Below are 25,823 nucleotides of genomic sequence, written 5' to 3'. Positions count from 1 at the left end.
ACAGCTTCAAGGCTTTTTGGAAAGGCTTTGATTTATGCTGCTCTTCAGAAACAAAGGAAAACACACAAAGCTCTAGATGCCAAACACCTTTTAAGTTGGCTGTATATAGTTCGTACCACCAGAGAAAAAGCATACATTTGTCAAAGAGCACACCAACTCACCAGAGGAGCCAGAAGCACACACCCAAGCCTCCTTATTTAAGACTTGTGCCTAGCAATCAGCCAGTCCACCTTCAGGCTGGTCTTCCCCTTGTACTGGTTTACAAGCTTTCCCAGAACACAGGCAACACCTTACAATGTGGTGAGCAGCAATCTTAGAAAACAAACCCTGCAGCACAGCCACAAACCTCGTTACTCACATATTCTTTGATGTCCTTTGATTTCACGGCTTTGTAAGAATAATATGCGGGGTAAAGAGTGCCAAATATAAGCCTGGAAAAAAACAAACAAAGAATGGATTAAATTGATTTCCTGTCACAGAGAAAGATTTCTGGTGTTTTTTTTTTTTTTCCTGTCTGTTAAATCTGTTTCTTGCACTAGCAAATAGTGTTAGGATTTGATTTAAGCTTGAGTGCACTAAGTACAGGAGTGATTTTGCATCACTGAATTCAGAGATACTATTGCCAGTGACATGAATGAAGACCAGGGATTCAGGCTGAATTTCCTTTTGCAATGGTTTCCATAGCCGTACCTTAGGAGTTACATGCAAAACCAAACCAAAACAAAAAAGGCCACCACACTTTTAAAAGGAAATTAAAAATCTGATTTCAAAACAATCTACTGTGACACCAGGGATATAGGAGTATTGCTTTCAGAGGCAGCATAAAATGAGAAGCATTTGGCTAAACCCCCTTCCACATCTATTCAATATTCTGAAAAGCTAGCAGGTCGTAAAGCAGGACCCAAGTTCTACTGGTACAAGAGTTTGAATGCTGGGGCCTTATCCTACATTAAATCTGCTAAAGGGAAGAGCCCTGCACTGTTTAGTAAAGTCATTTCAGCTCATCAAAGGAGGAGGAATTTGCCCACCAAGATATGCCAAGAGGATCAGGCCTAAAAATCCCAGCTCTACTGTTCTTTCATACAGTTTCCCCTGGAAGGGGATGCTGTCAGCTTCAACATTTCATGCAAGAAATAAATAAAGATCCATAAGTTAAAAATAGCACTACTGAGAAAAAAAGTTGAGCATTTTTTATACTAACTCCTCTCTGCATCACTGCCTAGCTGCTTATTCATTTCAATTATTCTGGACATAAGCATAGGCTTGTCAAAACCACTTTACCCTACCCAGGTTTCAGTCAATTTTATTCAATGCGGTAGGATGATGCTGCAAAGTCTAAATTTAATAGATTGCAGGGAAACGTTTAATGGCTTGCAACTACTTGTCTTTCCATTGAAGCTTTTGCTTTAAATTCATATAGCTGTTTCTGCTGCTCTTGGGAATGGAAATGATCAATGTTTCAGTCCCTAACTGTAGAGCAATATGGACTGGCAGTCATCTTTTCCATCCTGCCAGTAGCAATTGTGTGCCGTGGGACTCATAATTACAGTTGAGTCCATTACATGCATAAGACATTAAAAATTAACACTCTGGGATATCGTGTACCATCATACTTCCCGTAGCATAAGAAGGTATTTGCGAAAGAATGGGGTGAGCCAGCACACATCTTGATTTCCAAAGCAGTGACCAAAGACAATTTGCCTGCTATTCATCATGCTTACTGTAGCATGGCTTAGCAAAACCTGAAGCACAATGCAGACTTCAGAAAAGCAGCTACTGACTGAGGAGATTCAGTATTTTACAGAGGCTTCACACTGCCTTCAAAAAGCTTTGATGGAAACAGTCAGCTCTGAATTTATTTCACCCACAGGGGCTGTGCTATATGCAAGGATCAGACAAATGCTCAGAAAGATTCTGGGAAACCAAATGCATTTTCGTCCCTTGCAGTGTCTTAACAAACAGCAGCACCAGTTAAGGCAAGGAAGAACACACAGACAATAGCTTGATCTTATTCTCACTGAAGCTAATAGCAAATATCCCCTCTGCATTCAATAGCAGCAGGACCTAATCCAAAGAAAGTAAAGCTCACAAAAGCAAGAAAGCTCCACAATATTCAGAAACTAACATCTGAGCACATGAACAGCATTTTTGGTTCTGCTTATAAAAAACACCGCATTTTTGTCCTTCCTTCTTGTCCCAGGCCAGCTGCTATCTCACGCTTTTATTTCCTGCAAATAATCACTGAATGATTGATATTCATTTCCTCAGTTTGTGCTGGTAACAGAAAGTAACTGGATCCTGAAGAAGCAAAGCGTTTACAGGATCACTAGAAAAGAATTAGTTGCAGACAATAAACACTTGAAAAAAACTTCTGTGAGGGAAGGAAACTGTACAATAATTTTGCATATCCAGAGCCATGGACAGTTAATAAGGTGATATGCTCTCCCTAAATTGGAGACTGAGAGTTTCACTGATTTGTCTTGTATGCATATATGGACATTTATTACTGCTATGGTTTACCAGACTGAAAACTATTTTAAGGAATGTTGGATCCCAGCCTTGCCACTTCTGTGGCTTACTATGAGGCTTGGAGTCATTTAACCTCTGGGTACACCCTACAAATGGAAGACAAAAGATGTTCAGGCATTTCTGTAAAGCATCTTAAGAGTTTTCAAGACAAATACCTGCACATAGGCATGTTCCAACAAGTCTCTTGAAGTTACTGTCTTCAATGAGCTTTGGATCAGGCTTGAGTACAATTGATTTAATTAAAACATACATGTCAATCCCCTCTCTCTTCCCTCAGTTCCTCTCCCTCACTGAAGACAATACTTCTCTCTTCCCCCTCATCCAAGCTTCCTTCAATATATAAATTATCGATTCCTGCCTTCCTTAATGCCCATGCTCAGACTACTGCCAAATCACTCCTTCTACACAATATACCCAAAACCAAGGCTGACTGATTGTCCCTCTGCCCAAGCTACTAAGTCATTCCTTGTCTAAGTCTCCTTACCAGCCTTCTTTGCGTGGTCTCTACCCCACCTAGACACAACACTGTTTAAACCTCTCTTCCCTGCCTCTGCCCCATCATCCCTCACCTCCCTTTCCTACCAAGCTGAAGTAACTTACTGCTTTCCATGTCTGAGCAATGTTGCTCCTAACTACTGTTGGTTTGGTCTTTTACCACATCCCACCTCAGTCCCTTCTCTACTTTAACAACTGTAGTGCCACCAGCTTCTGACTCTGCCATTCCTTGTATGTCTTCTCCCACACCCTGGAGCTCCTGTGCTTCTTGCTCATTCACTGTGTATCAGCCCATTGCCTGTAAAACAAGCTGTGCCCTGACAGTTATCCTGACAGCTGACAGTCTGAGAGGTAGCAGCCCAAGCCACGCAAATTCCAGTCATGTCATTCCCCAGTTCCTCTTCATCTCTCTAATCTTCTTCTGCAACACTCCAGTTCTACCTGATGTTCTGTGAACCACACCACAGAACCTTCAGCTTTCCTCACACATGCCCAGAATCGCAGCACAGACCCTCAGGCTCCCTCGCACAACGGCCAGCTGACCTGGGAACCACATGCGCTATGACTGCTGTGGTACACAACATTGACTGCCTAGCTGGTGCCTGCCAGCTGGCAAACCAAAGTAGTGACCTTCCTACAGAGTTAACACTGCAGCTTTTACCTCCTGGCAGACACTGCTATGATACAATCTCCTATCCAGCAGCTAATTCTTATGAATACTGTAGAAAATTAATATTTGAGACCTCTCTGACCCATCTGTTTTGGCCACAATCACTTTGCGGATCCAAAAGTTGGCTGCAGTGGAAAAACAGACTGCTTAAGCCTTATTTCCTTTATGAAACTAGGCTACAGAGTCAACCCACTCTCCCCACCCATTTCCATCTTTCAAAGCTTCTCTGAATGAGCTATGTACCCTGGAAAGCCTTGGCTCTCTCACCCTCTGTGCAAAAGCAGAAGCAGACATCCTGATCAGCAAACCTCCCAGAGCTTCGTGTAGTAGTTGCTATGTTTAAAAGCGACAGAGATGTGTTCCTACAGTCTGGGCTAAAACAAACACATACCCCCAGGGTACAGGGAAGGGCAAGGAAGTAGTGAGATTCAGTGAGTTTGGAAAAGCTCACTTGCAGCACTAAACAAATAACCACAACAGTCTAACAATTCTTACATTGCTCCATGCTGGAGGTCTACATCAATTACAACCACCTTGAAAAAAGGACACAACAGCAGCTGTAAAGAAATCATTGAGAAGTCAACTAATTGTGCAACAGAAGCCAAAAATCTAAGTAAAAGGTTAGTCTGCCTAAAGAATAGGATAAGGATTAATGCTGAAAATCTTATAATCCTATTAGGCATAGCAGCAGCAGCAATCCCCAATCTGGACCTCTACATGCGCTTCCGGTCATCCTTTGTCAAAGGGACACGGTGGAGGCAGAAGAGGAAAGGAGAAGGGCAAAGAAAGCATGTGGAAACACACCGGGGAAGATCCTTAAGAGTGATTGTAAATGCTGCAATTGTTTCTTTTGCAGCAAAGGCAAATGACCGAAGGTATTTGCTCCTACTCCTGATAGTAGTGTAAGGGGATGTTCAACTGATTCAAGAGGACAAAGTCAAAAAGGAGGGCAGAAACCCTCTTTATCACCAAGAATTAATCTGTGGAACTAACTGTATTTATTTATATAAATGATATAGGATTTTTGGGTTTGGGTTTGGTTTTCATTATTCTAGTTTACCACTAAATGAGACAGGAAAGGATGAAACTTCCCATGTTGTGGGGTTTCCTGATTATCAGGGGAATAGTAATGCGACTGAACTGTTGGCTCCTCTTTAGCAATCTCTGTCATACTCGAGGGGAGCAGCTGCATTGTCACCAAACCTCCTTCTGTCTCCACTTACCAGTACAACCACAGCCACCCCTGGCTATTTTATCCTCTATTTCTTCTCCAGGTCTGCTGGCACAGTGATCTAACCATCAGAGAGCACAGGCTAACCCAGATGTGACAATACTCTTAATAGTATCTAAGTTATAGCCTGGGGATCAGCATCAGAGCTGCCACCAGGACCTGGGAGGGCCCAAATGACATCTTGAGTTCTGATGATTTGGTAATGTGTTTTCCTTGTGAGGGGCCTGGTCCTAAAGCCGTTTACCTGCTAAATTAACTCTCACATTCTGTACAGCAGCCACTGAAATAAATTGACAGATTCTCAGTGATTCTCAGGATTACTGGCCAGGACTCAGGTTACCTCCAGAAATGCCTGCAGATCCATGTTCTTGAGTATTTTTAACCACACAGGTATTTTCTGTAACCTACTGTTATGAATACACCATCAGAGTGCTGTTCACAATCCAAGACATCCAAGTTTTGCTCATCTAGTTACCATGCCACCAGCGCTGTTTGGGCTGCCCAAACATTTAGAACACTGCACTACCGCAACACAAATAGAACAGCCCTTATTTTGCCCATAAATAACTAATGTTTCCATATCATCGACGCACAGCAGCCAAGATAGCAAACTTCTGCTCAAACACAGGAGTGGACACATTTAGGAATCACTGAAATATTTCCTCTTTCCTCAACGTGTTCACTGGCTAGTGTGTGCTTCTTATGCATGGAGCAGCAGCTGAGCTGTTACCACACCAGCATTCCTTGCTGAAACCACCAAGGGTGCCAATAGGTTTGCATTCCTTATCATCAGTCCTAATTAATGTTTTCACAGTGCCACAGATTAAAAATAAACGGCACTGTCTTTGTACCAAAGGTTCTCAGTTTAAATGCAACAGCTGGGGATGTGAAAATAAGCAGTGACCCTTTCTCTGACATTGTGCAATGTCAGCCCCTTGACAGGCCAAATGCCTGATATCCAAGAAGAGACTGGAGTGGAGGAAGCACCACAGCTGCAGAGGAGGCTCCAGGCTGATATTCCCTGGGAGATGGCTCCTGCAGATTCTTTGGGGTCATTTTGCAGCAGAATAGGTCCTGCGCAGTGGCTCCAGGTCAGTCAGGAACTTCCCCGTTCACCTTCAGGGTGATAGCTGTCACCATGCCCACCCTGGGCCCCAGGAGACACGGATACACGGCCATGCCAGCCTGACACTCCAATACACCTGGAGAATACCAAAGGCGCAAGGTGCCTCAGTGACAAAGACATCCACCCAAAGAAAGCACCGGGCCCTGACACCCCTGAGACAGATCAGGCTCATTTCAAACTCCATTTGCAACTCAAATCAAACATCCTCATGGGGATGGTTCAATGCTGCTGAGGACAACTGCGCAGCTGCACCCCTGTCACTTGGCCAGTCATGCACCACCTCCACAGGTATTAACAAGGTGTAAAGCTCCACTTGAACAGTCACCCAGCACATGCTTCTGCTTAAGGAAACGTTCCTCCCCACCTCCTCGGTGGGTGATCTGCTTAGCTCTTCTCAGCTGCTGAGAAGTTGCCCTCATGAGCACTTCTGAAGCACCATGCACACCCACAGTGCCAAGGAAGAGAAGGCAGGCCCAGAAGAACTCAGTGTCTAACAAAAGACGTTTTGCCTTCCATCCAGATCCACCTCTAATTTCTCAGCCAGGCTACTACAGAAGCAAACTGCAAACTTCGTCTTGGTTAATGTAGCGTAACAGCTGATGAAACCTAATAATTGCTCCTCTTGGTGTAACTGCAGGGTAGACACCCAACTGTCCTTCCAGCAGAAATAGCGAGAGCAAGGGCTGTCCTTGATGCTTCTAATTTAAGCAGTCTTGATCTTCCCAAAGCAGCACATACTCCTGTACAGTTGACACCACCTTTTATTTTCTCCTCCTCAGCCAGGGCATTCCTCACATGGGAGCTGGAAGATGGCCAGGCACAAACAGGTGAAGAGACATAGCAAGGGGCATGGGTGGGGGAAGAGGCCTTGGCCAGCCTGGAGCTATCACACAACTATTACATTTACTCACATTGAGATCCTACATCCAGACTTATCTAAAGAAAGTACGATTTCATTTTCCCTGCTTCTTGTTACAGGCAGAAGACAAAAGCACTAAAGTGACAATACTACTGATGGAGACACCCTGTAAAATACTGGGATTGTTAAGATAATGGACGTGATGACTACTAAAACCTGATATTCCTACTAATACTACCAGCAGTCAAGGGTCTCGCAGGGTTGATATTTACACTGACACCCTTTAGCATCATATTTAAAGCCCAACCAAGATTTAGCAGTACTTCACCCTTCCCAGGGCTATTGTTCCAGGATGTCTTCAAACTCAGGCGGAGTTGCACCAGTTTACAGACAAGCTAATGCCTCAGTTTTCTTTACAGTCCTTCAGAACAGAAAAGGCCTGTGTAGCTGCTATAAAAATACCCCATGGCTTTCCAGCTATTTTAGGAAGCAAATTTACTGCAGGTAGATGGCTTACTAAGCTGGTGCATTCTACTTGCAGTGCCTTCAGTGGAGCTGCCTGGCCCAGTGTTGGTGGGCTCCTGATGAGCAGGGAAGGGGAAATTGTCTGCCCCTGAAGCAATGTTCTAAAGGAATAGTCTGCATGGAGAGTGCGTAGGGCTGGTGTGGGGCCCCGAGCCATGGGTGAAAAGCTGCGGGTTGATAGGAACGCTGCGCCTGGCACACGCACAAGGCTCCAAGCAGCTGCCTGCAAGAGATAGTGTTTCGTGGGCCTCATTGGAGGCATTTTCCCTGTCGCTGCTCCTCCCCGCTCCCTGCTTCGGCTCGGCAGGATCGCAGGAGAAAGCAGTCCGTGGCACTGAGCTTTCTCCCAGTACTGGCACAGCCCACCACTTCATTCAGACCCTTTCGGGGGAAAAGAAATAATTCATCAAAGCGTGATACTGAGGGAAATAAAATCTATGCCTTTTAGAGAAGAAAACATTCTGTGCTATGTGACCGGGTCAGATCTTCACCCAACTTCACCGCTCCAAAAACGCAGGGCTTAGCATCTGTGTGCCCCTGATGTTTTCCCTTATCCAGTACTGACCGTATAGTTCCTGCTTTGAGAGCCCTGTCTTTTTCCAAGCCAAATAAATGGCAATTTGAAAAGTAAATGGTATGTTTTAGATAGGAAGGGCTGCTTTTCCTGACTCTGGAGAGGGGATGTTTATGTGGAAAACGGCTTTTTTAGAAGCACTGACATTATAATCCAGAGATGACAGATGGTCTAAAATCTGTATTGTGAGTTAGCCTACACATTTATGGTAGGCTCGTGATACAAAACGGAACAGAAAGAGATGTATAACCTAACCAAACTAATTTCTAGGCTAAAAAAGGTACAAAATATGGATTGCATATCAACAAAGAAGCTCTGCATTATTTTCATCCAAAAACACAAAGATCATGCTGCAAGTATTGTTTTGGAGTTATTTTAATTGATGTTATGTGAATCAACTTCTAGGAAGCATAAAGACATACAGAAAGCCCAATATAGAGCATAATCCTACATCCTGTGTACCTGAAAACTCAGTTCAGGTTATGGAAGACCTTCACCATCACCCCTAACTGTCTGAGGACGTGGTGAGAAACACAAGAGCTCCTGCTTGTCTACTCCTCACTGAACAACAGCTTTAGACGTCTAGTGTAGTACTCATGAGACAGAAAACAAGAATAAAAAATTAAATGAAATTATAACTCATTCAAATAAATTGCAACAGGATGTCCTTACAGAAACGTTACTTAGGCTTCCCAGGGACAGAATATTACTAGAAGTGCTTAACTAAGTGCCAGAAATATTTTAGCTCACTGATGTAATTGAAAAGCCAAATCAAAAGACCTCTTTGGCCCAAACATTCAGCTAAAGCCATGAAAAATGTTGACTTCCCATGGGTTACCAATGGTTTAATCCACTGAAATAAACCAAGCAGTCTCAAGGCTGCTCTGAGTAGCACCAGGTCTCAGAGATCTCCAGAATCCCTTGGGAGGACAGAACCCCCAGTTAGATCTCTACACTAGCTAAAGAAGTAGTTTGGCATAGGAACAGGTATCAAGCACAATCATGGCCTGCATGGTACAAATCAGCCTGAGGAGAAAATCTTACTACTGTCTGGACATTTCTATAAATATGTTAGTAAATTAACAACAAACAGCATAACTACTTCTGTCAGTAGCTGACCTCAACTTCTGTCTTTGAGGACCCTAGGAACATTAACTGGAAAAACTAGAAGACCAAACATTTGGAGGGACCGGCCACACTGAAAACACATGGGACCCAACTCAATTGCAAGCTCTGTGTTCCAGAGCTGGTGTCTAATTCTTAGTTACATAAAAAAAACAAACAAAAAATAACCTCACCCACCTTTAAAGCATGTCTTCTCATTTTGCTAACACATTTCAAAGAAGCATTTCGAAGTGCAGCATAAACACTAGTGACTTGAATGTTAAAGCTGATTGTATATCCATTGATTTCTGATTATTCCTGTCTCATTTGTGTTTTACATCTATTTTAAATGATAAGAACAGTGAGACCCAGTTGAAATTATACAGGAAGCTCATGTCAGAGACATGGACAGTACCGAGTTTTTAACTCCAGATTTAAAGCAAGAGTGTAGGAAAACTAAGGCAAGATGATTCTACAGGTAATTTCAGAATATTCAGGCCATCTTAACAGTTTCGTTAGTATGGGTATCAGAATGCCACATGCTATATATAACAGCTGTGACATTGCAGGGAGTTCACAGGCCATGCAAACCGCATTTCCATCATGGCCCACAGAAACATATCAGCATTTCTTCTGGGTACTACAACATTTTAGGGAGGGGCGGGACACCTGCTTTTTTTACGAGGACCTGCCTTTTTTCTTTTTTTGTCATTTTTTTCTAAGTAAAGAAAGGAAAATGAGACACTGTCATACAGCTTGAAAAAAACAGACTTCTAGTCTTTTCTCACATGCATTTCACCAAGATTTCTAGTGTGAATTTAATAGAGTTCTTTCCTCCAGGGTCTTTTCTCATGTCATTCATGCTTTTTAATCCCTCCATTTTATACGGCTAATAACAGCTTCTTAATGAAATGCATCGTACAACTGAGATAAACAAGCAGAAAGGGATCTCCAGCTGGAGCTAAACTGATATAGACCAGCCTCCAGTCTAACCTAGACATAAAGGAGAGGAAAACTGAGGGAAACAAGCCTCTGTACTGAAGCCATGGACCACTAATGTATAATCAATCAGAGCTTCCAGCTACACCTCTGAATGCAGTTTCAACTACCAGTAAAATTATTTGTCTCTCATTAAAAGAAATTTGAAGAAACATGACCATTTAGTGCTTAATCTTAAAACACAGTGTTAGGATAAGTGACAAAAAACAGCAGGTAGGGGAGCCTAAATAATACCTTGACCCAGCACCTCTTAGGGCTGTCCCAGGCTGTCATCAGCCCCATAAGAGTGGCAGCCATCAAGATGAGCTAATAGGAGAGGCTTTCCAGACCATCGTACAGACTGGGGGTGGTTAGTACCTATAGGGGTAAGAAACTTATTATGGGATGCATGGGTGGATGGTGGACTAGGGCTCACACATGAAATGAAAAGCACACCAACATGACAGTAGTGGCACCCTGTGTGGTCTTGTTTCACATCTTGCTCTTTCATATCTTAGTCTATGATGGTCAGGAAGTGAAATACCTACTGAATCTGCTGAAGTTCTCGTGAAGAACACAGGGGTCAGAAATGCTGTGGCTTCTGTGCTACCAAGGAGCTTCATCAATAGTGCTCATTGGAGAGTAAGAGAATTTTTTCCAGTGTTGACTCTGGATGAACCAGACTCACTCAGCACCTAAAGAGCAGCAAAGGTCCCTTGCAAGATATAAATCATCAGGCCATTTTCTCCTGTATCAACAAATAGCAACTTAGATTTTTAAAAAGCCCATCAACACTAAACCAAACCACTGGAAACACCTTTCTTGCCCGCACTCTCCCATCTAAGAAAAAGAGCAAAACCCATGCGGTGGATATCATGTAGTGTGCAACTGAAAACCATTCAAGTCAAAGAATGGCAAATGTAATATAAGAAATAGAAATGTGTCCTTTAGACTAGAATTACAGACTAATTTAGGTAGAAAGAGATCTCTACAAGTCTTTAATCCAAAACATGACCAGCTTCGAGTTTACATCAGGTTGCTCCAGGCCCTGTCCAGTCAAATGTTCAGTATCTCCATCCCTGGACCCCTGTTCCAGTGTTTGCTTAACCTCGCTTTGAAGAATTTTTTCTTTATAACCAAACAGAATTTTCTTTGCTGTTACTTCTTTCCATTGTCTCTCACCTTTTCACTGTGCACCTCCACAAAAAGCCTGGTTCTATCTTCTTTGTAACAACCTGTCACATTTTTGAAGACAGCAATAAGACCTTCTCTTCAACATCTTTTGTTTGGGCTGAACAAACTCAGCCCACTTACCTCTCCTGGTGCACCATGTGCTCCAGTTCCTTTCCTCTGGACTCACCACACTCTGCTGGTGCACTCCTTACACTAGGGAGATTCAAATGAAACGCACTACTCCAGCCAGACACTCTCACACTTGCTACATAGAGAGGAACAACCATTTTCCTCTATCTGCTGACTAACCCTATTACTAAACCAGTCCTGTATTAAGATCTGGAAGAGAACAGCACTGCACCTTTCCTATCACCAGAGGTGCAGAAGAGCCAGGCACCCGCTCCCTGAATGATGTGGAGACTTTTCCTTGCTGCTTGGAGAACCTTCTTGCTCAGCCACACCACACCCTTCCCTTTGCAAGTGGTGCTGTCCCCAAGGAGCTAAGCTGGGTTCATGGTATGACAATAATAGATGTCATGCTACAGCAGGATTCTGAAAATGCTGGGTTTAGCCTACTCCAAATGAGCTGTTGCAGTAGTACAAACCCTATTTAGCTACCTGTAAAACAAAACTTGACTGCCAAGGGACGTATGTGAAGAATAGTACCACGCTATCTTAGCTCTGGGACTTAACATGGACAGGGCTGCTGTTAGCAAACAGCTTTAGCAAAGTGGGTTAGGGAGATAAAGTGAATATTTTTCATAATAATAATAAAACACTTATTGCTTAGTTTCTCTGGCTCAGCCATTTTTGGTAAGCTACAAGGAGAACAGCTAGATTCCCCTTATCTCTACTGCCACATATTCACAGTCTAAGGCTTCATGTCATTAACTGCACAGTGTCACTGTGAAATATAATGGCTTTATGGTAATGCTGTTGCATGATCTATTCTTACATGAAGCCACCAGTAGGGAGGTCATTATCATTACTTCTGTGCCAAACACCATAGCCCGTGGTATATATCTGGAGGTAAAATGACACACCCTTTCTTTTGCTGGAGCTGGGAACCTCGTGGAGAAAGTAAATTACCATACACATGGCTAACAGTCATGCTGTGATCATTTTTAAAAGGATCATAGGCTGCAAAGTCCAGCAAAGCCTTGATTAAACTAAAAATTATTTAAAGGGCTTCCTTAAATGACAATCTCCACCACAGTCCTCAAAATTCATCCTTTAGAAGTTGTATTTGCAGGTTAAATGAAGAAAGATTAAATCATAAAATCATAGAATTGGTTAGGCTGGAAAAGACTTTTAAGATCACTGAGTCAACCCATTAACCCAGCACTGCCAAGCCCACCACTAAACCACATCCCTAAGCACCACATCTATACATCTTTTAAATATCTCCAGGGATGGCAACTCAACCACTTCTCTGAGCAGCCTGTTCCAATGCTTGACAATCTAAAAAGAACTATATTCAGCACTTTCAAAGGGTTCACCTATGTTAGTAACAGAACAAATACATACCCCAGGATTCCAGAAGCTTTAATTTCTCCAACCTACTAATTCTAAGAGGCTTTCCAGGACTATAACTGAATGCATAGCAGGACTTTAGGCAAAGAAATATCAGCACCTCTGTAAGTCTTACCATCCTCAATTAGTCCTCTCCAAGCCTTTGGGAAACAGTTAAGTTCTTGTATCCCCATTTAACAGATTGGTTTCTGATAGGCCCAGCTGAGTATTCCCCTGGTTGGACATCCATCACGCAGTGCTGACATGCAAAAGCTGCATCTGTTGTGCCTTTAACTTGCCGGGGTTGGGCAGGATATTGCCAGTGCTTCTGGCTTGGAGCATACCAGCATACAGTGTGGGTGTACTAATACACTCTTAGGAGGAGATGCAGTTACATAGCCTCTAAAATTCATGCCATTCCCTCAGTAACACTTGCTTGTTGCCCAGAACCACGGCCCAAGTTAAAAATTTCTGATTTGCAATTCACTTTGCTGGTACATGTGACAGATATAACTCATGCAGTCAGCATACAGGGTTCTAAAATATCTTGGGTTTGCTCTACAAAGAGTATATATGCACAAATGTATACACCAAGAAAGAAATACTGGAATTTAGACACATTTCCTCAGCACTCTAGGATGTTTCCTAAAATGCAAGGCTTCTCTTCTGAACTTTGGAATGTCTGCATCTATTTAACTTTCCTACATCACAATTCATCCCACAACTGAACACACAGTTGTGTAAAAAAAGACAATTTTTCCCTGCTCTTCCCAAATAATTTTATCTCATTAAGTATCTCCACGTTTTGTATTTTTTGACCAACATCTGATGTATTTTTTAATTTCTGATGCTTTCCTATCTTACCATAGCTCCTCCCTAAAGCTTAACGGGCTAAATGTCTTCCTGGTACAACAAGGACTCTAGATTTGAGTCCCTGTAGTGTTTCAGGAAGTGCACTTTGGGCCTTTAACTAAGGACAAGACAGAGGAAGGGGTTTCTTTTAGCTTCCACCAATTTACATAGTGCTATTACTATTAATCTGCATCACACTTTTGAACAACCAGCTATGACCTAAAGTGCAGGAGAGACTTAATAGCAAGGACAGGTATCTACTGAAGCAGCTCACGGTATAGCACTTCATACGGAGAGCTTCACAACACAAATTGGAAATGATAGATTTTTAACAGAGATTCCTAGGGTAAAAAACTTTAGAGAACCTGAGACAACAGGCAGTTTTCAGAGATTATGAATACCTACAGGTTCCATTGACCATGCTGGAAATTAAATGGTTGCCGTCACAGGTGACAAAAGGTCACAGCCCTGGTAGAGCCAATGTGAGATCTGGGAACAGAAGTTGCAATTTCCAGGCTATGCTTCTGTACTAGCCTTCCTCACCTTCATCATTACACTTAGATGATCTTACTGTGCGAGCACAGCTTAGTATCGCAGTACTGCCAATTCTCACTTTTGTTCATTTAATCTCATCAGGTGATTTCTCGGAAGTGATTGTAGAAACATCTCAATTCAAAATAAATTCTCAGAATTAACGGTTTCCCAGAAAAGAGCACACAGGTTCAGAGTACAAATCAAAGGATCTGATGCACATATAAATAAAAATATATATGCACATATTATAAAAGTTGGGATTTTAAATCCAGTCTTACAACTTAGTAAAGAGGTGAACGGGTTTGACTCAGGGTTTTTTAATGCCTCCAGACAATGGTATTGCTACCCAGATACTCAATCTTTGTGCTGACAGAAGATGTCATGTTCCCATTTGCATTCAATTTTGGTGTCTTCCAGACTTCTCATATCTTTCTGAATTTCAGGCTTTGGCTGAGAGCATTAGAGAGTAAAAGGATAAGCCATGCCACTCTCTTCTATTCTGTATTTGCCCAAACACAAATGTGTTCAGATCAAAGCCTATGACACAGGCATAGCTCCATTCTTACACCGTAAGGAATACCTCTTTGTTTCAGGCTTGGATAAAAAGCCAGTGCCTTGTACAATTCAGAGTGGTAAAGGCTTTGCCTCTTCTCTTTCTTTTGGCTTACTGACTTCACCTCTTTTCCCTTCTCACCTCTCTTACACATATATACCTTGCAGCTGGCATCTACTCAAAATATAAAAAGAAATACAAACTGAGGCTTAGGGGAGCCAGAAGGAGACTTCACAGAAATAACTTTAGAAGAAAGCAAAAGGAAAGACAGCCAATGCTTCCAAGTCCGTTAGAGATTTCTAAGTAAGCAGCTTGAGAAGGCAGCTTGTACTTTTTGTGGGAACGCCCACACTGCCTGCTATCTTATGTATGCTTTTCCATCACTTCTTATTCATTGTAATACTGCTGGTTGAAATGCCACAGTCCAGTGTTTGTTCTCCTTCTCAGGCAAGAAGATTCACACAGAAGGATGACGGTGTGGTAAGTGCCACTCTCCAGAAACAAAGCATTGCTATTTTGAAATGAAATGGTTGTTTCAAACAAAACATGCAGCTGTAATAAAATGTGCCTCGAGAACTGGATCTTCACAGACTGGGCCCATTTATGAACTGACTGCCCAGAGTGAGGTTTCTTGGTTTCAAGAATATACCTAAAACACAATAGTTTTTGAATAGGGATCTGATTTGTTACACCCAAGTATCTGCAAACTTCAGCAGAATATTAATTGAAAAAGAACACTGCGCTGTTCCAGTGGCTGTATAGCATATCTGAGTACAAAAACCTGAGGACACACACTACAGCAAAGAGGGGAAAAATATCTAATCTGTAAGTAAATCTGGGGAGGGGGGCAGGGCGGAGAAGACAGATATTTTACAGAGTGAGTTTACATGAGATTAACTAGGAATCATACAGAAACTACAAGGAAAGCAGACTGGTTTGGTTTCAAGTACCATGCAAAATCTGGCATAGTATTTTTGTAATTAAAATGCATGTCCTGCCCCATGGACATCTGGCAAGATCTTTCACTCCGGCTGTACACAGTCTCTTAACCAGCTCTGCTCTTTCTGTAGTGATCTAGGAATACTCTGTAGAAATATGCATAGGGTCTGTATCATCAGCCATGTATCACACCCCCTTGGGCTCTGGAAATGGCTGTCAGTGAGCCCCTGGGATTCCCAATTCTGGAAAGTCCGCAAAGCAACACTGATTTAAGATAGTCAGGATCAGGGATGCAACCAAAGAGCTAATGGCAGCAGGCCATGGTTAGCTAGCATGCTGCAATGTGCTGCACCAGATCTGTAACAGATCTTCACGTAAGGGTACAGGGATGAAGCATGAGAGATGACAGAGTTTCTCCCTGTCTGACACTGTTAAAGTAGCTTTTAAAATATATGTGCTTGGGTGGTCTGCTGTAAGGCATTAGGATTCTTTAGACTGAATCTGAAGAGAAGGTGGTCATCTTCAGCTTTCAGTGGGTATTAACAATAGTGAAGCTCAACAGAGTGCTCCAGATCTGATGTCAGAGATACCTTGATAAAGGGCTTTGGGGTGGCCCATTTGATTGTTTTGGTTGTTGAAGTGCAGGCAAAGCCATATTCCAAATCTAGTGATGAAATTCCCAACACTAAATGAAAGAAAGAATAAAATAACTGTCCTGACAGAATCATATCTTTGGGAGCCCTCTGTCCTCAATCTGTCACCATCCAAAGGGCAGTTTAACATGAGGCTTGTAAGGAACCAAAGTCCTCTGTTATCTTGAACTGGCCAGTTCCTGTCCCATAATATTCAATTTTCTAGGATCTAGCTGGCACGCTCTACAAAGCCCTCACCGTTCTGAGCCACAAACACAACTTCAGTTTTGATTCTGACCTGGGTAGATTTATCCATTCATTGACTTGAGCAGAGCTGCACCAGTTAACACAGCTTGAAGCTCTGGTATTGCCTTAGGGATGAGAAATGACTGAGGTTTGCATTCAGTCAGCATTTTCCAACTATTTATTCTGCCTGCAGAACATCCACCCTTGACCCTTCAGGTTTACCATAAGCCAGGACTAGGAATTTTTGTGGCCATTCTTGTTAAAATTTGGTGATGCACCACTTAGCCTACTTCCACTGACAAACAAAGAAGCTGCAATTATTCCAGATATGAACTATTTTTTCCCCCACTCATATACTGTGGCTTTTTTGTTAGAAGGTTACATCATGAACTTTTCTATTAAATTCCATCTTTTCTGTTTGGATGACCACTTTTCATTTCACAAGGATTCTGTAACTCTGCCCATGTCTCTGTAAGGCTTTTTTAAGTGTCTAAAATGATGATCACTTATTTGATTGCTAGATTAGAGAAAAAGTGCTGGTGCAACTCCTGTTAGATCAGGGGTCCTCAAACTTTTTAACCAGGGGGCCGGCGCGTGGATGCAGTGGCAGGCAGTCATCTGCGGCTGCTTGGTTTCCCCCCCCCAACCCCCGGCGGGGGGGTCTGTAAATACCCCCTAATCGGCCCGTGGGCCGTAGTTTGAGGACCCCTGTGTTAGATCTAAGGATCTCCAAAACTTCTAAGTGGATGTGTGATTACTCAATTATCTTCAAGTGTTCAGGTGCTGGACCACCATTACAAATTCCTGACTAAAAATCAGCTGTAACAGAACACACCATATACAAAAATCTCAAAATGCTGTCCAAATAGATGAAACAAGCTTTATCTAATGCTGGTGACATGGGAGACTAATAGCACAAACACAGGTCTAGGCAACACAGAGATTCTAGTAGGCCTGTTCAAAATGACCACAGTAGTCTATGTTACAGATTCAAGACAGTTACAGCTATATATATATACAGATATGGATGTATTTGTGAGAGAGAGCCTATGTTCTGAAAAAGGATCATTAGATCACCATTTTCCCCCTAAATCATTAGTCAGCAGGGGATTGGTTTGACTGATTGCATTCTGACAGCTATGAAAAAAGGTTAGTACAATATAACAAGCATGAGAAAATTCCTACAACATTTATGCAGGTAACTATTCCATTTTCTGTGTTAAGGTATCTCTTTTAAGTAACAGCTTCCTTTCTGCTTTAGATCCTACAGGGAAGACCCCTTCTGTATATAGGACAGCAGTGCGTTGCCATGGAAATTATTATGATCTACTTAAATTCAACAAACCCAGCCTTATGGGGTGTATTCCTTGGAGTATCTCAATTTAATTATTAATGTTCTTTCTAAATAGCAACATCCTTCTGTTTTGACCGAAATCCTTATGAGCAGAGTGAAAACAATAAACCTGGAAAGTGGAATCTTTTGTTCAGCTGCAAAACAGGTGCAATTAACCAGGGAAGATGCAAACTGCTTCCAAGCTGCTCTGCCAGCGTGCTTCAGCTGAGACCTACATGGATCATCTGGAAGGGACAAAGTCTCATTCAGTGCCTGAGTCCATTATGTCCCTGACCTCTCCCTCTGCTGTGACTTCCAGAAAAAATACCGACTAGGATAGTGGGGATTTTTGCAGAGGGACATGCTCAGTGAAATCTAAACACTGACCATCAATTAATTTCCATATAGCCACCAGTTTTGCTCTCATTCTCCAGCTGTGCAACCCCATTGAAACCACTCAATGTTTTCCCCTAAAATATATCACTAAACCCAAAGCCTTTTAGCCTCAGGGCAGCTCCAGCATCCATCTTTCTCTTTCAAGTGTCACCATGAATTCTGCAGGTAGATTTTAGGAGCCAGATGGTGTTATTCAGGCTGATCTAACACTTGGGATAGTTTCTTGTGGGTCACATAATATAGGTGGCTCATAGGTACAAGTTTAGACATGCACAGACACATGTCCTCCCAAGTGCCCAGCAGAAGAGGCAGCAGGACAGGCAGAACCCTTCCATGAGCTGGATGAGGCTCAAGAGCCTTGAACTGCTCATCCACAAAAGGGCCCAAGACAGAGCACAGCCCAGAGCAGCCCTGAAGCAACTGCTTGAGGCAGAATGGCAACCTTATCACTATGGCTGTTTAATGGGACCTGCAGCCCAGGTAAGCTGCTCTCCCCACATGCCCACAGCAAGTGTTAGAGCATTTGTGCTGAAGACATTGAGACAAAGGTAGCCATGAAATGTGGTGACAGGAGAAGGTCGTCTTCCTGTGATTGCTCTGCTTTTAATCTTGACCAGGTGTTTCCCATCTGTCTCCCCAGAAGTGCAGTTCTCATGAAATGCCATCTAAGATTCTTGGTTTCACTCCTCCATGAGTGCTTCTCAGCAACTGATAATCAGGAGAGCTTTGCCACAGAAGAGGCCAATCTACAGAAAACATCTTGAAGCACCCCTGAACTTTTGACCACTGACTTGGAAATTTCAGCTCAAAATGCATATTTAATTTGCCCCTCCAATTCAACTTGAGAGAGTGTGTCTCATGCCCACATCAGGATCTATCACATGTAAAGCAGAACTGACAGTTTAGATGGACAGAAATTACCACTAAGCCTATGTTATGGGTACCAAATTAAGAATAAATAACTTGCCCTCTTCCCGCAGGGAGTTTGCCATATTGCTGAATCCAGACTCTTGGTGTTCTCATACAAAATGTGCAGTGCAGGCCCTTTCCTCCCTTGTAAAAGGCTGGTTATTGGTCATAAGCCTCCCTCCAAAACATGAGGGAAGAAATGTCTGTCAGTTTTTGGCTTTCCTCTAAAAACACTTATTTAAAGGCTGGAAACAAGAAATAGAATAAATGAGCTCAACTGAGCTGAATGAAAGGAAGCAATAGTATGAACTCAACAGAACAGAAATGCTTCTTGAGCAGGAGCTTCAACTGTTTGTTGATGCTGATAGCATTGAATTGCTTAGTAGACTCAAAAGCAGGCTACGCACGTTGCCCTGGCATCCCTGGGACCCGTCCAAAAAGACACAAAATTCCAGACATGAGGGGCATTCTTCCTAGCTCCTCACAAATAGGTTCTTCAATACTGGTTTTGTTGTCCTGTAAAATTTGCCATTTTGGAAAGCAAAAGACTGCTGTTGGCTCTGTGAGAGAGAAGGGGGAAAGATGGACTGCAGCTTTACTGACCAGTTGATTGATTCCTGCTTTGGAATTGGTTGGTTGGTTATTTATTAGCAATTAATGCATTAGCAGTAAGGGACACGGCAAGCAAGCAGGCAGCATGTGAAGAAGCAAACCTTTACTAAAGTATGACACCAAGCCAATGTTCCCAGCTGTCCTGCTGTTGCTCCCAAAAGTCAATCTCCAACTTGATACCTAATCCTCTGCCTCCATATAAATGTGTGTCCCTTCTGAAACATAATTCTTGCTCGTCATTTCTACTTACTGTACAACCAGCTTCTCTCCTTCTTCTGTACCATCCTTGCCCTTCTTATGGCTATGTGGCAGCTTGACCAGCCTGCAGGTCACTGCTTTACCACCCACATCAAATTAAAACCCCTTGTCCTCCTCTTCTAGATCCTGCAAAATGTGTCTACAAGAAACAAAAAGCAGAGCACCCTACTAAGGAGATATGCCTGCTCTGAGGTTCGTATCAAAAGATGAAGTGATTCTGTGTACAAAGCTTGGGAAAGTACCACCCGTGCTTCTAGTTCTGGCATGCTGCTCCTGGTCTGGAGTGCCTTCCTGAGGCCTGCCTGCAGAATGAGCAGGCATGTCCCATTATCTCATTCCTTCTCTTCAGAAGCAGACAAGTCATGGAAAGATAAAACACAGTTTTCGTTTTGTCACTTCTTCTAGTTCATTCTCACCACTCTGCTCACCATCTGTTTTGCCTATATTTCATCAGTTTAAATTAAGAGCTCCTCAGAGCAGGAATCTTGTCTTACTACATGCATGGGAAATACCAAAACAGAACATGAACGCTGTACCAGTAATAGTGCCACAAAGAAGTTACCAAGGAGCACAGCATCAATCCATAAATGATTCACCTAGAAGGCAGAGTTGCATTTATTCATACAGTATTTACTTTTATATTACTACCGAACTTAAGGGAACCAGCCAACTAGAGACTAAACCCCATTGTCTAGGGTGCTGTAAAATCAAAAATACTAAATAAGACTTTCTGCCCAAAAAAAGTTTACAATCCAAATAGCATACAAGTGATAACAAAAGCACGTGACACCTTCCTCTGCAAAAAGCAGCATATGATTAAGATGAACAACACGGATGATTTAAATGATTTTTTGCCATACATGCTTTGCTTGCAAAGAGCCCAATTACAGGGATCATCCCTCTATAAAGCCATTTCATCTCACAAGACCTAGGTGAAATCTGCCGAGTGGCCCTGAGCAAGTCAAGTGGACAACTCAACAAAATGAAATCTAGACTCAGCTCCTAGCTGCCTAATGAGGACATAGAAAAAAATTTGCTATATAAAGGTTCTATGGCAGTCCAAACCAGACAACATTCCTGCAGTGCTCACATACCTTTATGATTAACCTGAAAGTTTCCAAGATACCACCTCTGTCTGCTGAAAGCATGGAAGCAGAAAGGCAAACACAGTGCTCAGTACTTAGAAGTAACTGCTCAAGAAGTGGGCGACATGATTATATGCCCTCCTTTGTCCTCTTTCTACCAAGCATTTCCTCTTGACCAAACAGCTTTCCATGCTACACGCTATCTTTATGGAAGCTCCTCAGAGATGTCGGTCTCCTCTATTAACTGCAATAAGAGCATGGAAGAGTGTTTCTCAACTTTTCCTCATCACTGGACTACCTGCCCCTTTGAAAGAAACATACAACTCATTTTATATCCCATTGTCGTTGAAGGATAGCTGGCAAATAATGAGTCACATGGAATTGGTAAAATGCTGAAACGTTAAACTTCTACAAAATTGTAATTCGGTAGAATTACAAAACTTGTAACTAAAAAATGTAGTAAAAAATTGTATCACCTGATTAAATCGGTTCATATATAACTGATAACTGCCTCTATGAGGGTTACTGTTTTAGACCTGAAACATTTCTATGGACTGCCTGATTTGTGGACTACCAGCCATCTGTGGACCACAAGTTGAGTACCTTGGATCTAAATCTACCTGCTGGGACTAAGTAACCAACATTAGGTAGTGTAATGCCTGACTTTTTAGCCTGAATTAGGCAGTCTGGCTATTACATTCTGCTGCCTGTGACACTGACAACAGCACTGAGGATCTGAAAGGGAATGGGTCATTATTCATAATATTTAAGCCTTTGGTTGTTTGACTGCTTCAGGTAGCACCTATTTAAGTCTGTAGTTTTGTTCTACCCCTCTCATACCCATCACAAGTCCATCACATTGCCTAATTCCCTTGATCAGATCCCTTTCGTTAATTTATTCATCAAGGAGCCTGAAGGAAATATACTACCAGTTACTACAGGTTTCCCATGGAATACTGGACATGCCACTTGATCTCCCTGTGCCTCAGTACCCTTACCAGTACAATGGCAGTAAAAAATCAGTCCAGTGACACAATACTAAATTAATGCTTCAAAATGCTTTAATATAGTGAAATGAAGAGGGTCCCACAAAGGCAAAAATACTGTATTAAGGCAGCTTCAAAGGCCAAGCCCCTTAGATATAACTCATAATTTCTTTGTAAGTTTGGTAAAACATCCTTAATTACCAAACCAGGACTAGTAACATCTGTAACGTGCATGCAAGAAAACCTTCCCCACCAGGGCTAAGAGCATTTCCAACACATCTGTGCTTGTGCAGGAAAATCTGGGTCACGGTTGACAAAGCAGTAGGCAGCATTATCCCCTGCAGCATGATCAGCACAGTCACATCTCATGTGAAGGGCAAAGCAAATGTCGCACCTGCGCTGGATGCTCCTCTGTCAGTTACTGTCACCAACAGGTTCTGCCCCCTCAGCAGAGCTGTAAAAGCTGCAGTAGAGATGCACATGGTGGAAACTGAGCTGAGCTGGGAGCTGCAAAGACCCCCTTGCTTGTCAGGCAAAGGGGAGCAGCAGTGCAAGACTGCATGATCGTTTTCAGAGGGATTACACCACCTTATTATAACATTGCTTAGCAAACTCTGCAGGTGGTTTGCCCTTCCCACTTCCCAGCCTCAGAGCATGTAAAAAAAAGTCTACTGCAAACTCATCCCATAGCCTTAGCTGAGAGCTCAAGGCACACTAGGCCCATCACTGTGTTTTCAGGAAATTTTGCACCACTGGTGTTGAGGCCTGAACAAAGCAATAAATACCATAATCCTTCACATCACCCTCTCAGCACTAAATAATAAACATAGACTGTGAAGAAGGACCTTCACATATGTGGAATATATCAACTGAAACACTAATGCTGATATATCAATAACCAAAAGCACAGAGCTGTGCTATGCCTTCATGAGAACAACCCTCACCCAACTGAGGAGATCCTGTCTGCCTGCCTCTGGTGAAAAGGATACAAGTTACCACTTTCTATCATCATATAGTATCTATTATATGGCTTAAGTTTTTTTCATTCATAAATCTCTTCAGGCTTCCACAAAAAACAGGAGGAAGAAGGATTTTGTAAGTTTTTCTAAAATGGAAATTCTTCACTGATGTAAGCAGTGTCTTTTGATTAAATTGACATCTGACTCAGTAGCACTATGGATTTACACCAGCTGAGGATGGGGGTGGCTAATCTCACGTACCCTTGCTAAAACGGCATCACAGTAACCAAGAAAGAAAAAACTGACAAACTGTGACAGGGAAGGAAATTTTACTCATCAGTTTGAAGAATTCTTTGATTCCTCTTCAGTTTTGTTCAGACCTACCTACTTCCAGTGACAGCTTGAAGAAAGGATGCCTCTGATAGATCCCCAAATCCCTGTTTACTTCCACACAGGGCCAGGAATTCCCAGTGAACACATCTGAGGCTGCCACCCTATTTCACATCAAACCGTAAGAGATCAGACAAGCCATTGCTGATATTTTGACTAAAAAAAAACCCAAATACTGGCAAAAGCGCATGATTAGGCTGCAGTTTTTCACCATGAAGAACATATTTAACCATTTGTAATGTACTTCTAAGCTTCTCACAGCAGGAATTCAAATGCCTAAGCCACACAGTAACTTCTCAACTATCGATGACCTGTCTGATCCAGCCTCTTTCCTACTGACAACTTCTTTTGCCACGTGTTCCATACTGAAAGGCTTTCAACAGGCAGTATGATGTGCCTAACTTCCAGAGTCAGAGGAAAAACTTGTATTTATGTTCTGCGTGATCCCAAGCACAAAAAGCAAATTCCACGTTTCTGGGAAAAGAATAGGATTTCCATGCAAATACAATAGGCCTCATTTAGATATACCACTTTTAACTTCAAAATACTTTTAGACAACAGGCAAAAGGTATAGCAGATCAGTAACCACCTAGGATTGCCAGTGGTGTGCATTGTAGCTGAACTGGACTGCAATAATGAAGACTGATCCTGATCCCAAGTCTTTCTGCTAGAGTGGTCTTTACCACCTGAAGCAAAAAGAACCTCCTTTGAAGTGAACAGTAATAAGCTGTAGATGGTAGGACATGCCACTGATCCCTTCTGGTCTGTCTCAAGCAAGATAAATTCAGCACAGTTCATTACACTTCACAGATGAGGAAACTGAGATACAGCTGTTCCAGGATGTCCTTTGAGATGTACTCAGAGATGATGAATAAAAAAGGATTGTAATTAACGCAAACATAACGGTGCTATCCCATTCCAGTCACTGCAAGAGACAAAGTAACAAATAACTCCAAGATGCAACAATTGCAATTACAGCAATCGCAGACATCCCCTGGTGGAAAAGTCACCTGTAATCTACTACTGCCAGAAAAAGAACATCCTGATTTTGTTTCATTGAGCTTTGTGAAAAAACTACCTGGACAACAGGAGGATGAGAATTGAGCTTTTAACGGAAACAGATATCCAGGCACACCATTGTCTTTTTGCTTTGCATTTGCACAGTACCTAGTGCAGATCCTGACATAATAAAGTCTTAGACTTTAATGCACAGCTATGGCAGTATAAGATGCTGCTCTTAAGTTTTTGTCCTCTCTTTTCTGGGTGTTACCTACACATAGCTCTGCAGGCAGAACAGAACAAGCCAGCACTCCAAAACAGCATTAACACAAAGTCCAAAGACTACACTGAAATGATGTAAGAGCAGGTTTGCAATAAGCTGCCTGGCTTCCCACTGAAGTGGGTGAGAAATGCTCACAGACCCTTCTTCTTCAGCAACATTTTGGAAATCGAAATATCCAGGACAGAGATAGTAACAAGCAAATCGGAGACAGTGGAAGCAACAGAGCACCCAAGAGCCAAAGCGAAGGTTTGCTTTTTGTTTTAAAGCCCTTTCTGTTAGCTGAGTCATATCAGACATAACCCCCCCAGAGATCAGCTGAAGTCATAAGAGCACAAAGCAATACTCACAGTGTGTCTAAAACACACCACACCACTTTCCTCATAATCCTTATGAGTAAGATTTGATGGGAAAAAAAAATAAATAGGCATGAACAGGGGAGGGAAAAGCCCAGCCAGGTGACCATTCTACTTAGAGCACAGCTATCTGTACTGATGGATCAACTAGTGATTCGTAATGAGATGAAGAAACCAGATTAGACAGGTTAAATCTTTGCCATGATCCTAATCTGAAGACCACTGTACACCATAGAGTCAGTGATCCACCCAACAGTTAACCTGAATAGGCGCAGGTCTGTGCGATGCTGCACATATCTTACCCTTCTGGCCAACACTGTGCTGCACATTTCCCTTGGATGCAGTGCCGACTCAGCTGGTTAACTGCAACAAAGAAGCCTGTAGGAAGCTCACCAGTCACCAGTCTGCCTGTATCTGTTTGTCTTCCTCTAAAAGTGTGGCCACAAGTTCTCTCATGAACGTCCTTTTCATTTGACAGTAGAAATGATGAATAGGATTGCCTTTTCTTCTTCTTTTTTTTTTTTTAATAAAATAAAAAGCAAAAATACTATAAGGCTCAAAAAACCAAAATGTAAGGTAATCTTTTCACAGATGGACCTGCATGGTGGGTGTGCTGCACCCAGACTGGAGGGCTGTTCCAGTTTCATTAGTAACATTAGGCAGTTCAGGGTTTCCAGCATCTGATGGGATGTAAGATTATTTATACGCTCCTCTTCTTCTTTATGATG

At 42.4% G+C, this 25,823-nt stretch overlaps 1 protein-coding gene across 13 annotated transcripts in view; it reads right to left on the bottom strand.

Annotated features, from left to right (window-relative positions):
• REEP1 (receptor accessory protein 1) overlaps nucleotides 1-25,823 on the bottom strand; it is a 71,018-nt gene that overhangs the window by 42,990 nt on the left and 2,205 nt on the right. For 10 of the 13 annotated variants that reach the window (XR_005827501.1, XM_040591576.1, XM_040591596.1 and 7 more), the window contains exon 2: nucleotides 359-431. Coding sequence is in view for 10 of the 13 variants with exons in the window: in XM_040591576.1 (XP_040447510.1) it covers nucleotides 359-431 (73 nt within the window). In the remaining 3 variants the exon portion in view is untranslated. Of the gene's footprint in view, nucleotides 1-358; nucleotides 432-4,189; nucleotides 4,246-7,409; nucleotides 7,568-25,823 lie in introns of those variants that run through there. The other 3 variants (XM_040591639.1, XM_040591629.1, XM_040591587.1) reach the window with 3 other exon arrangements.

The sequence above is a fragment of the Falco naumanni genome, chromosome 1 (genome assembly GCF_017639655.2).
Source record: "Falco naumanni isolate bFalNau1 chromosome 1, bFalNau1.pat, whole genome shotgun sequence".
NCBI lineage: Eukaryota > Metazoa > Chordata > Aves > Falconiformes > Falconidae > Falco > Falco naumanni.
Note: the sequence above shows the minus strand (reverse complement) of the source record. Positions and strands in the feature narration are given on the sequence as shown.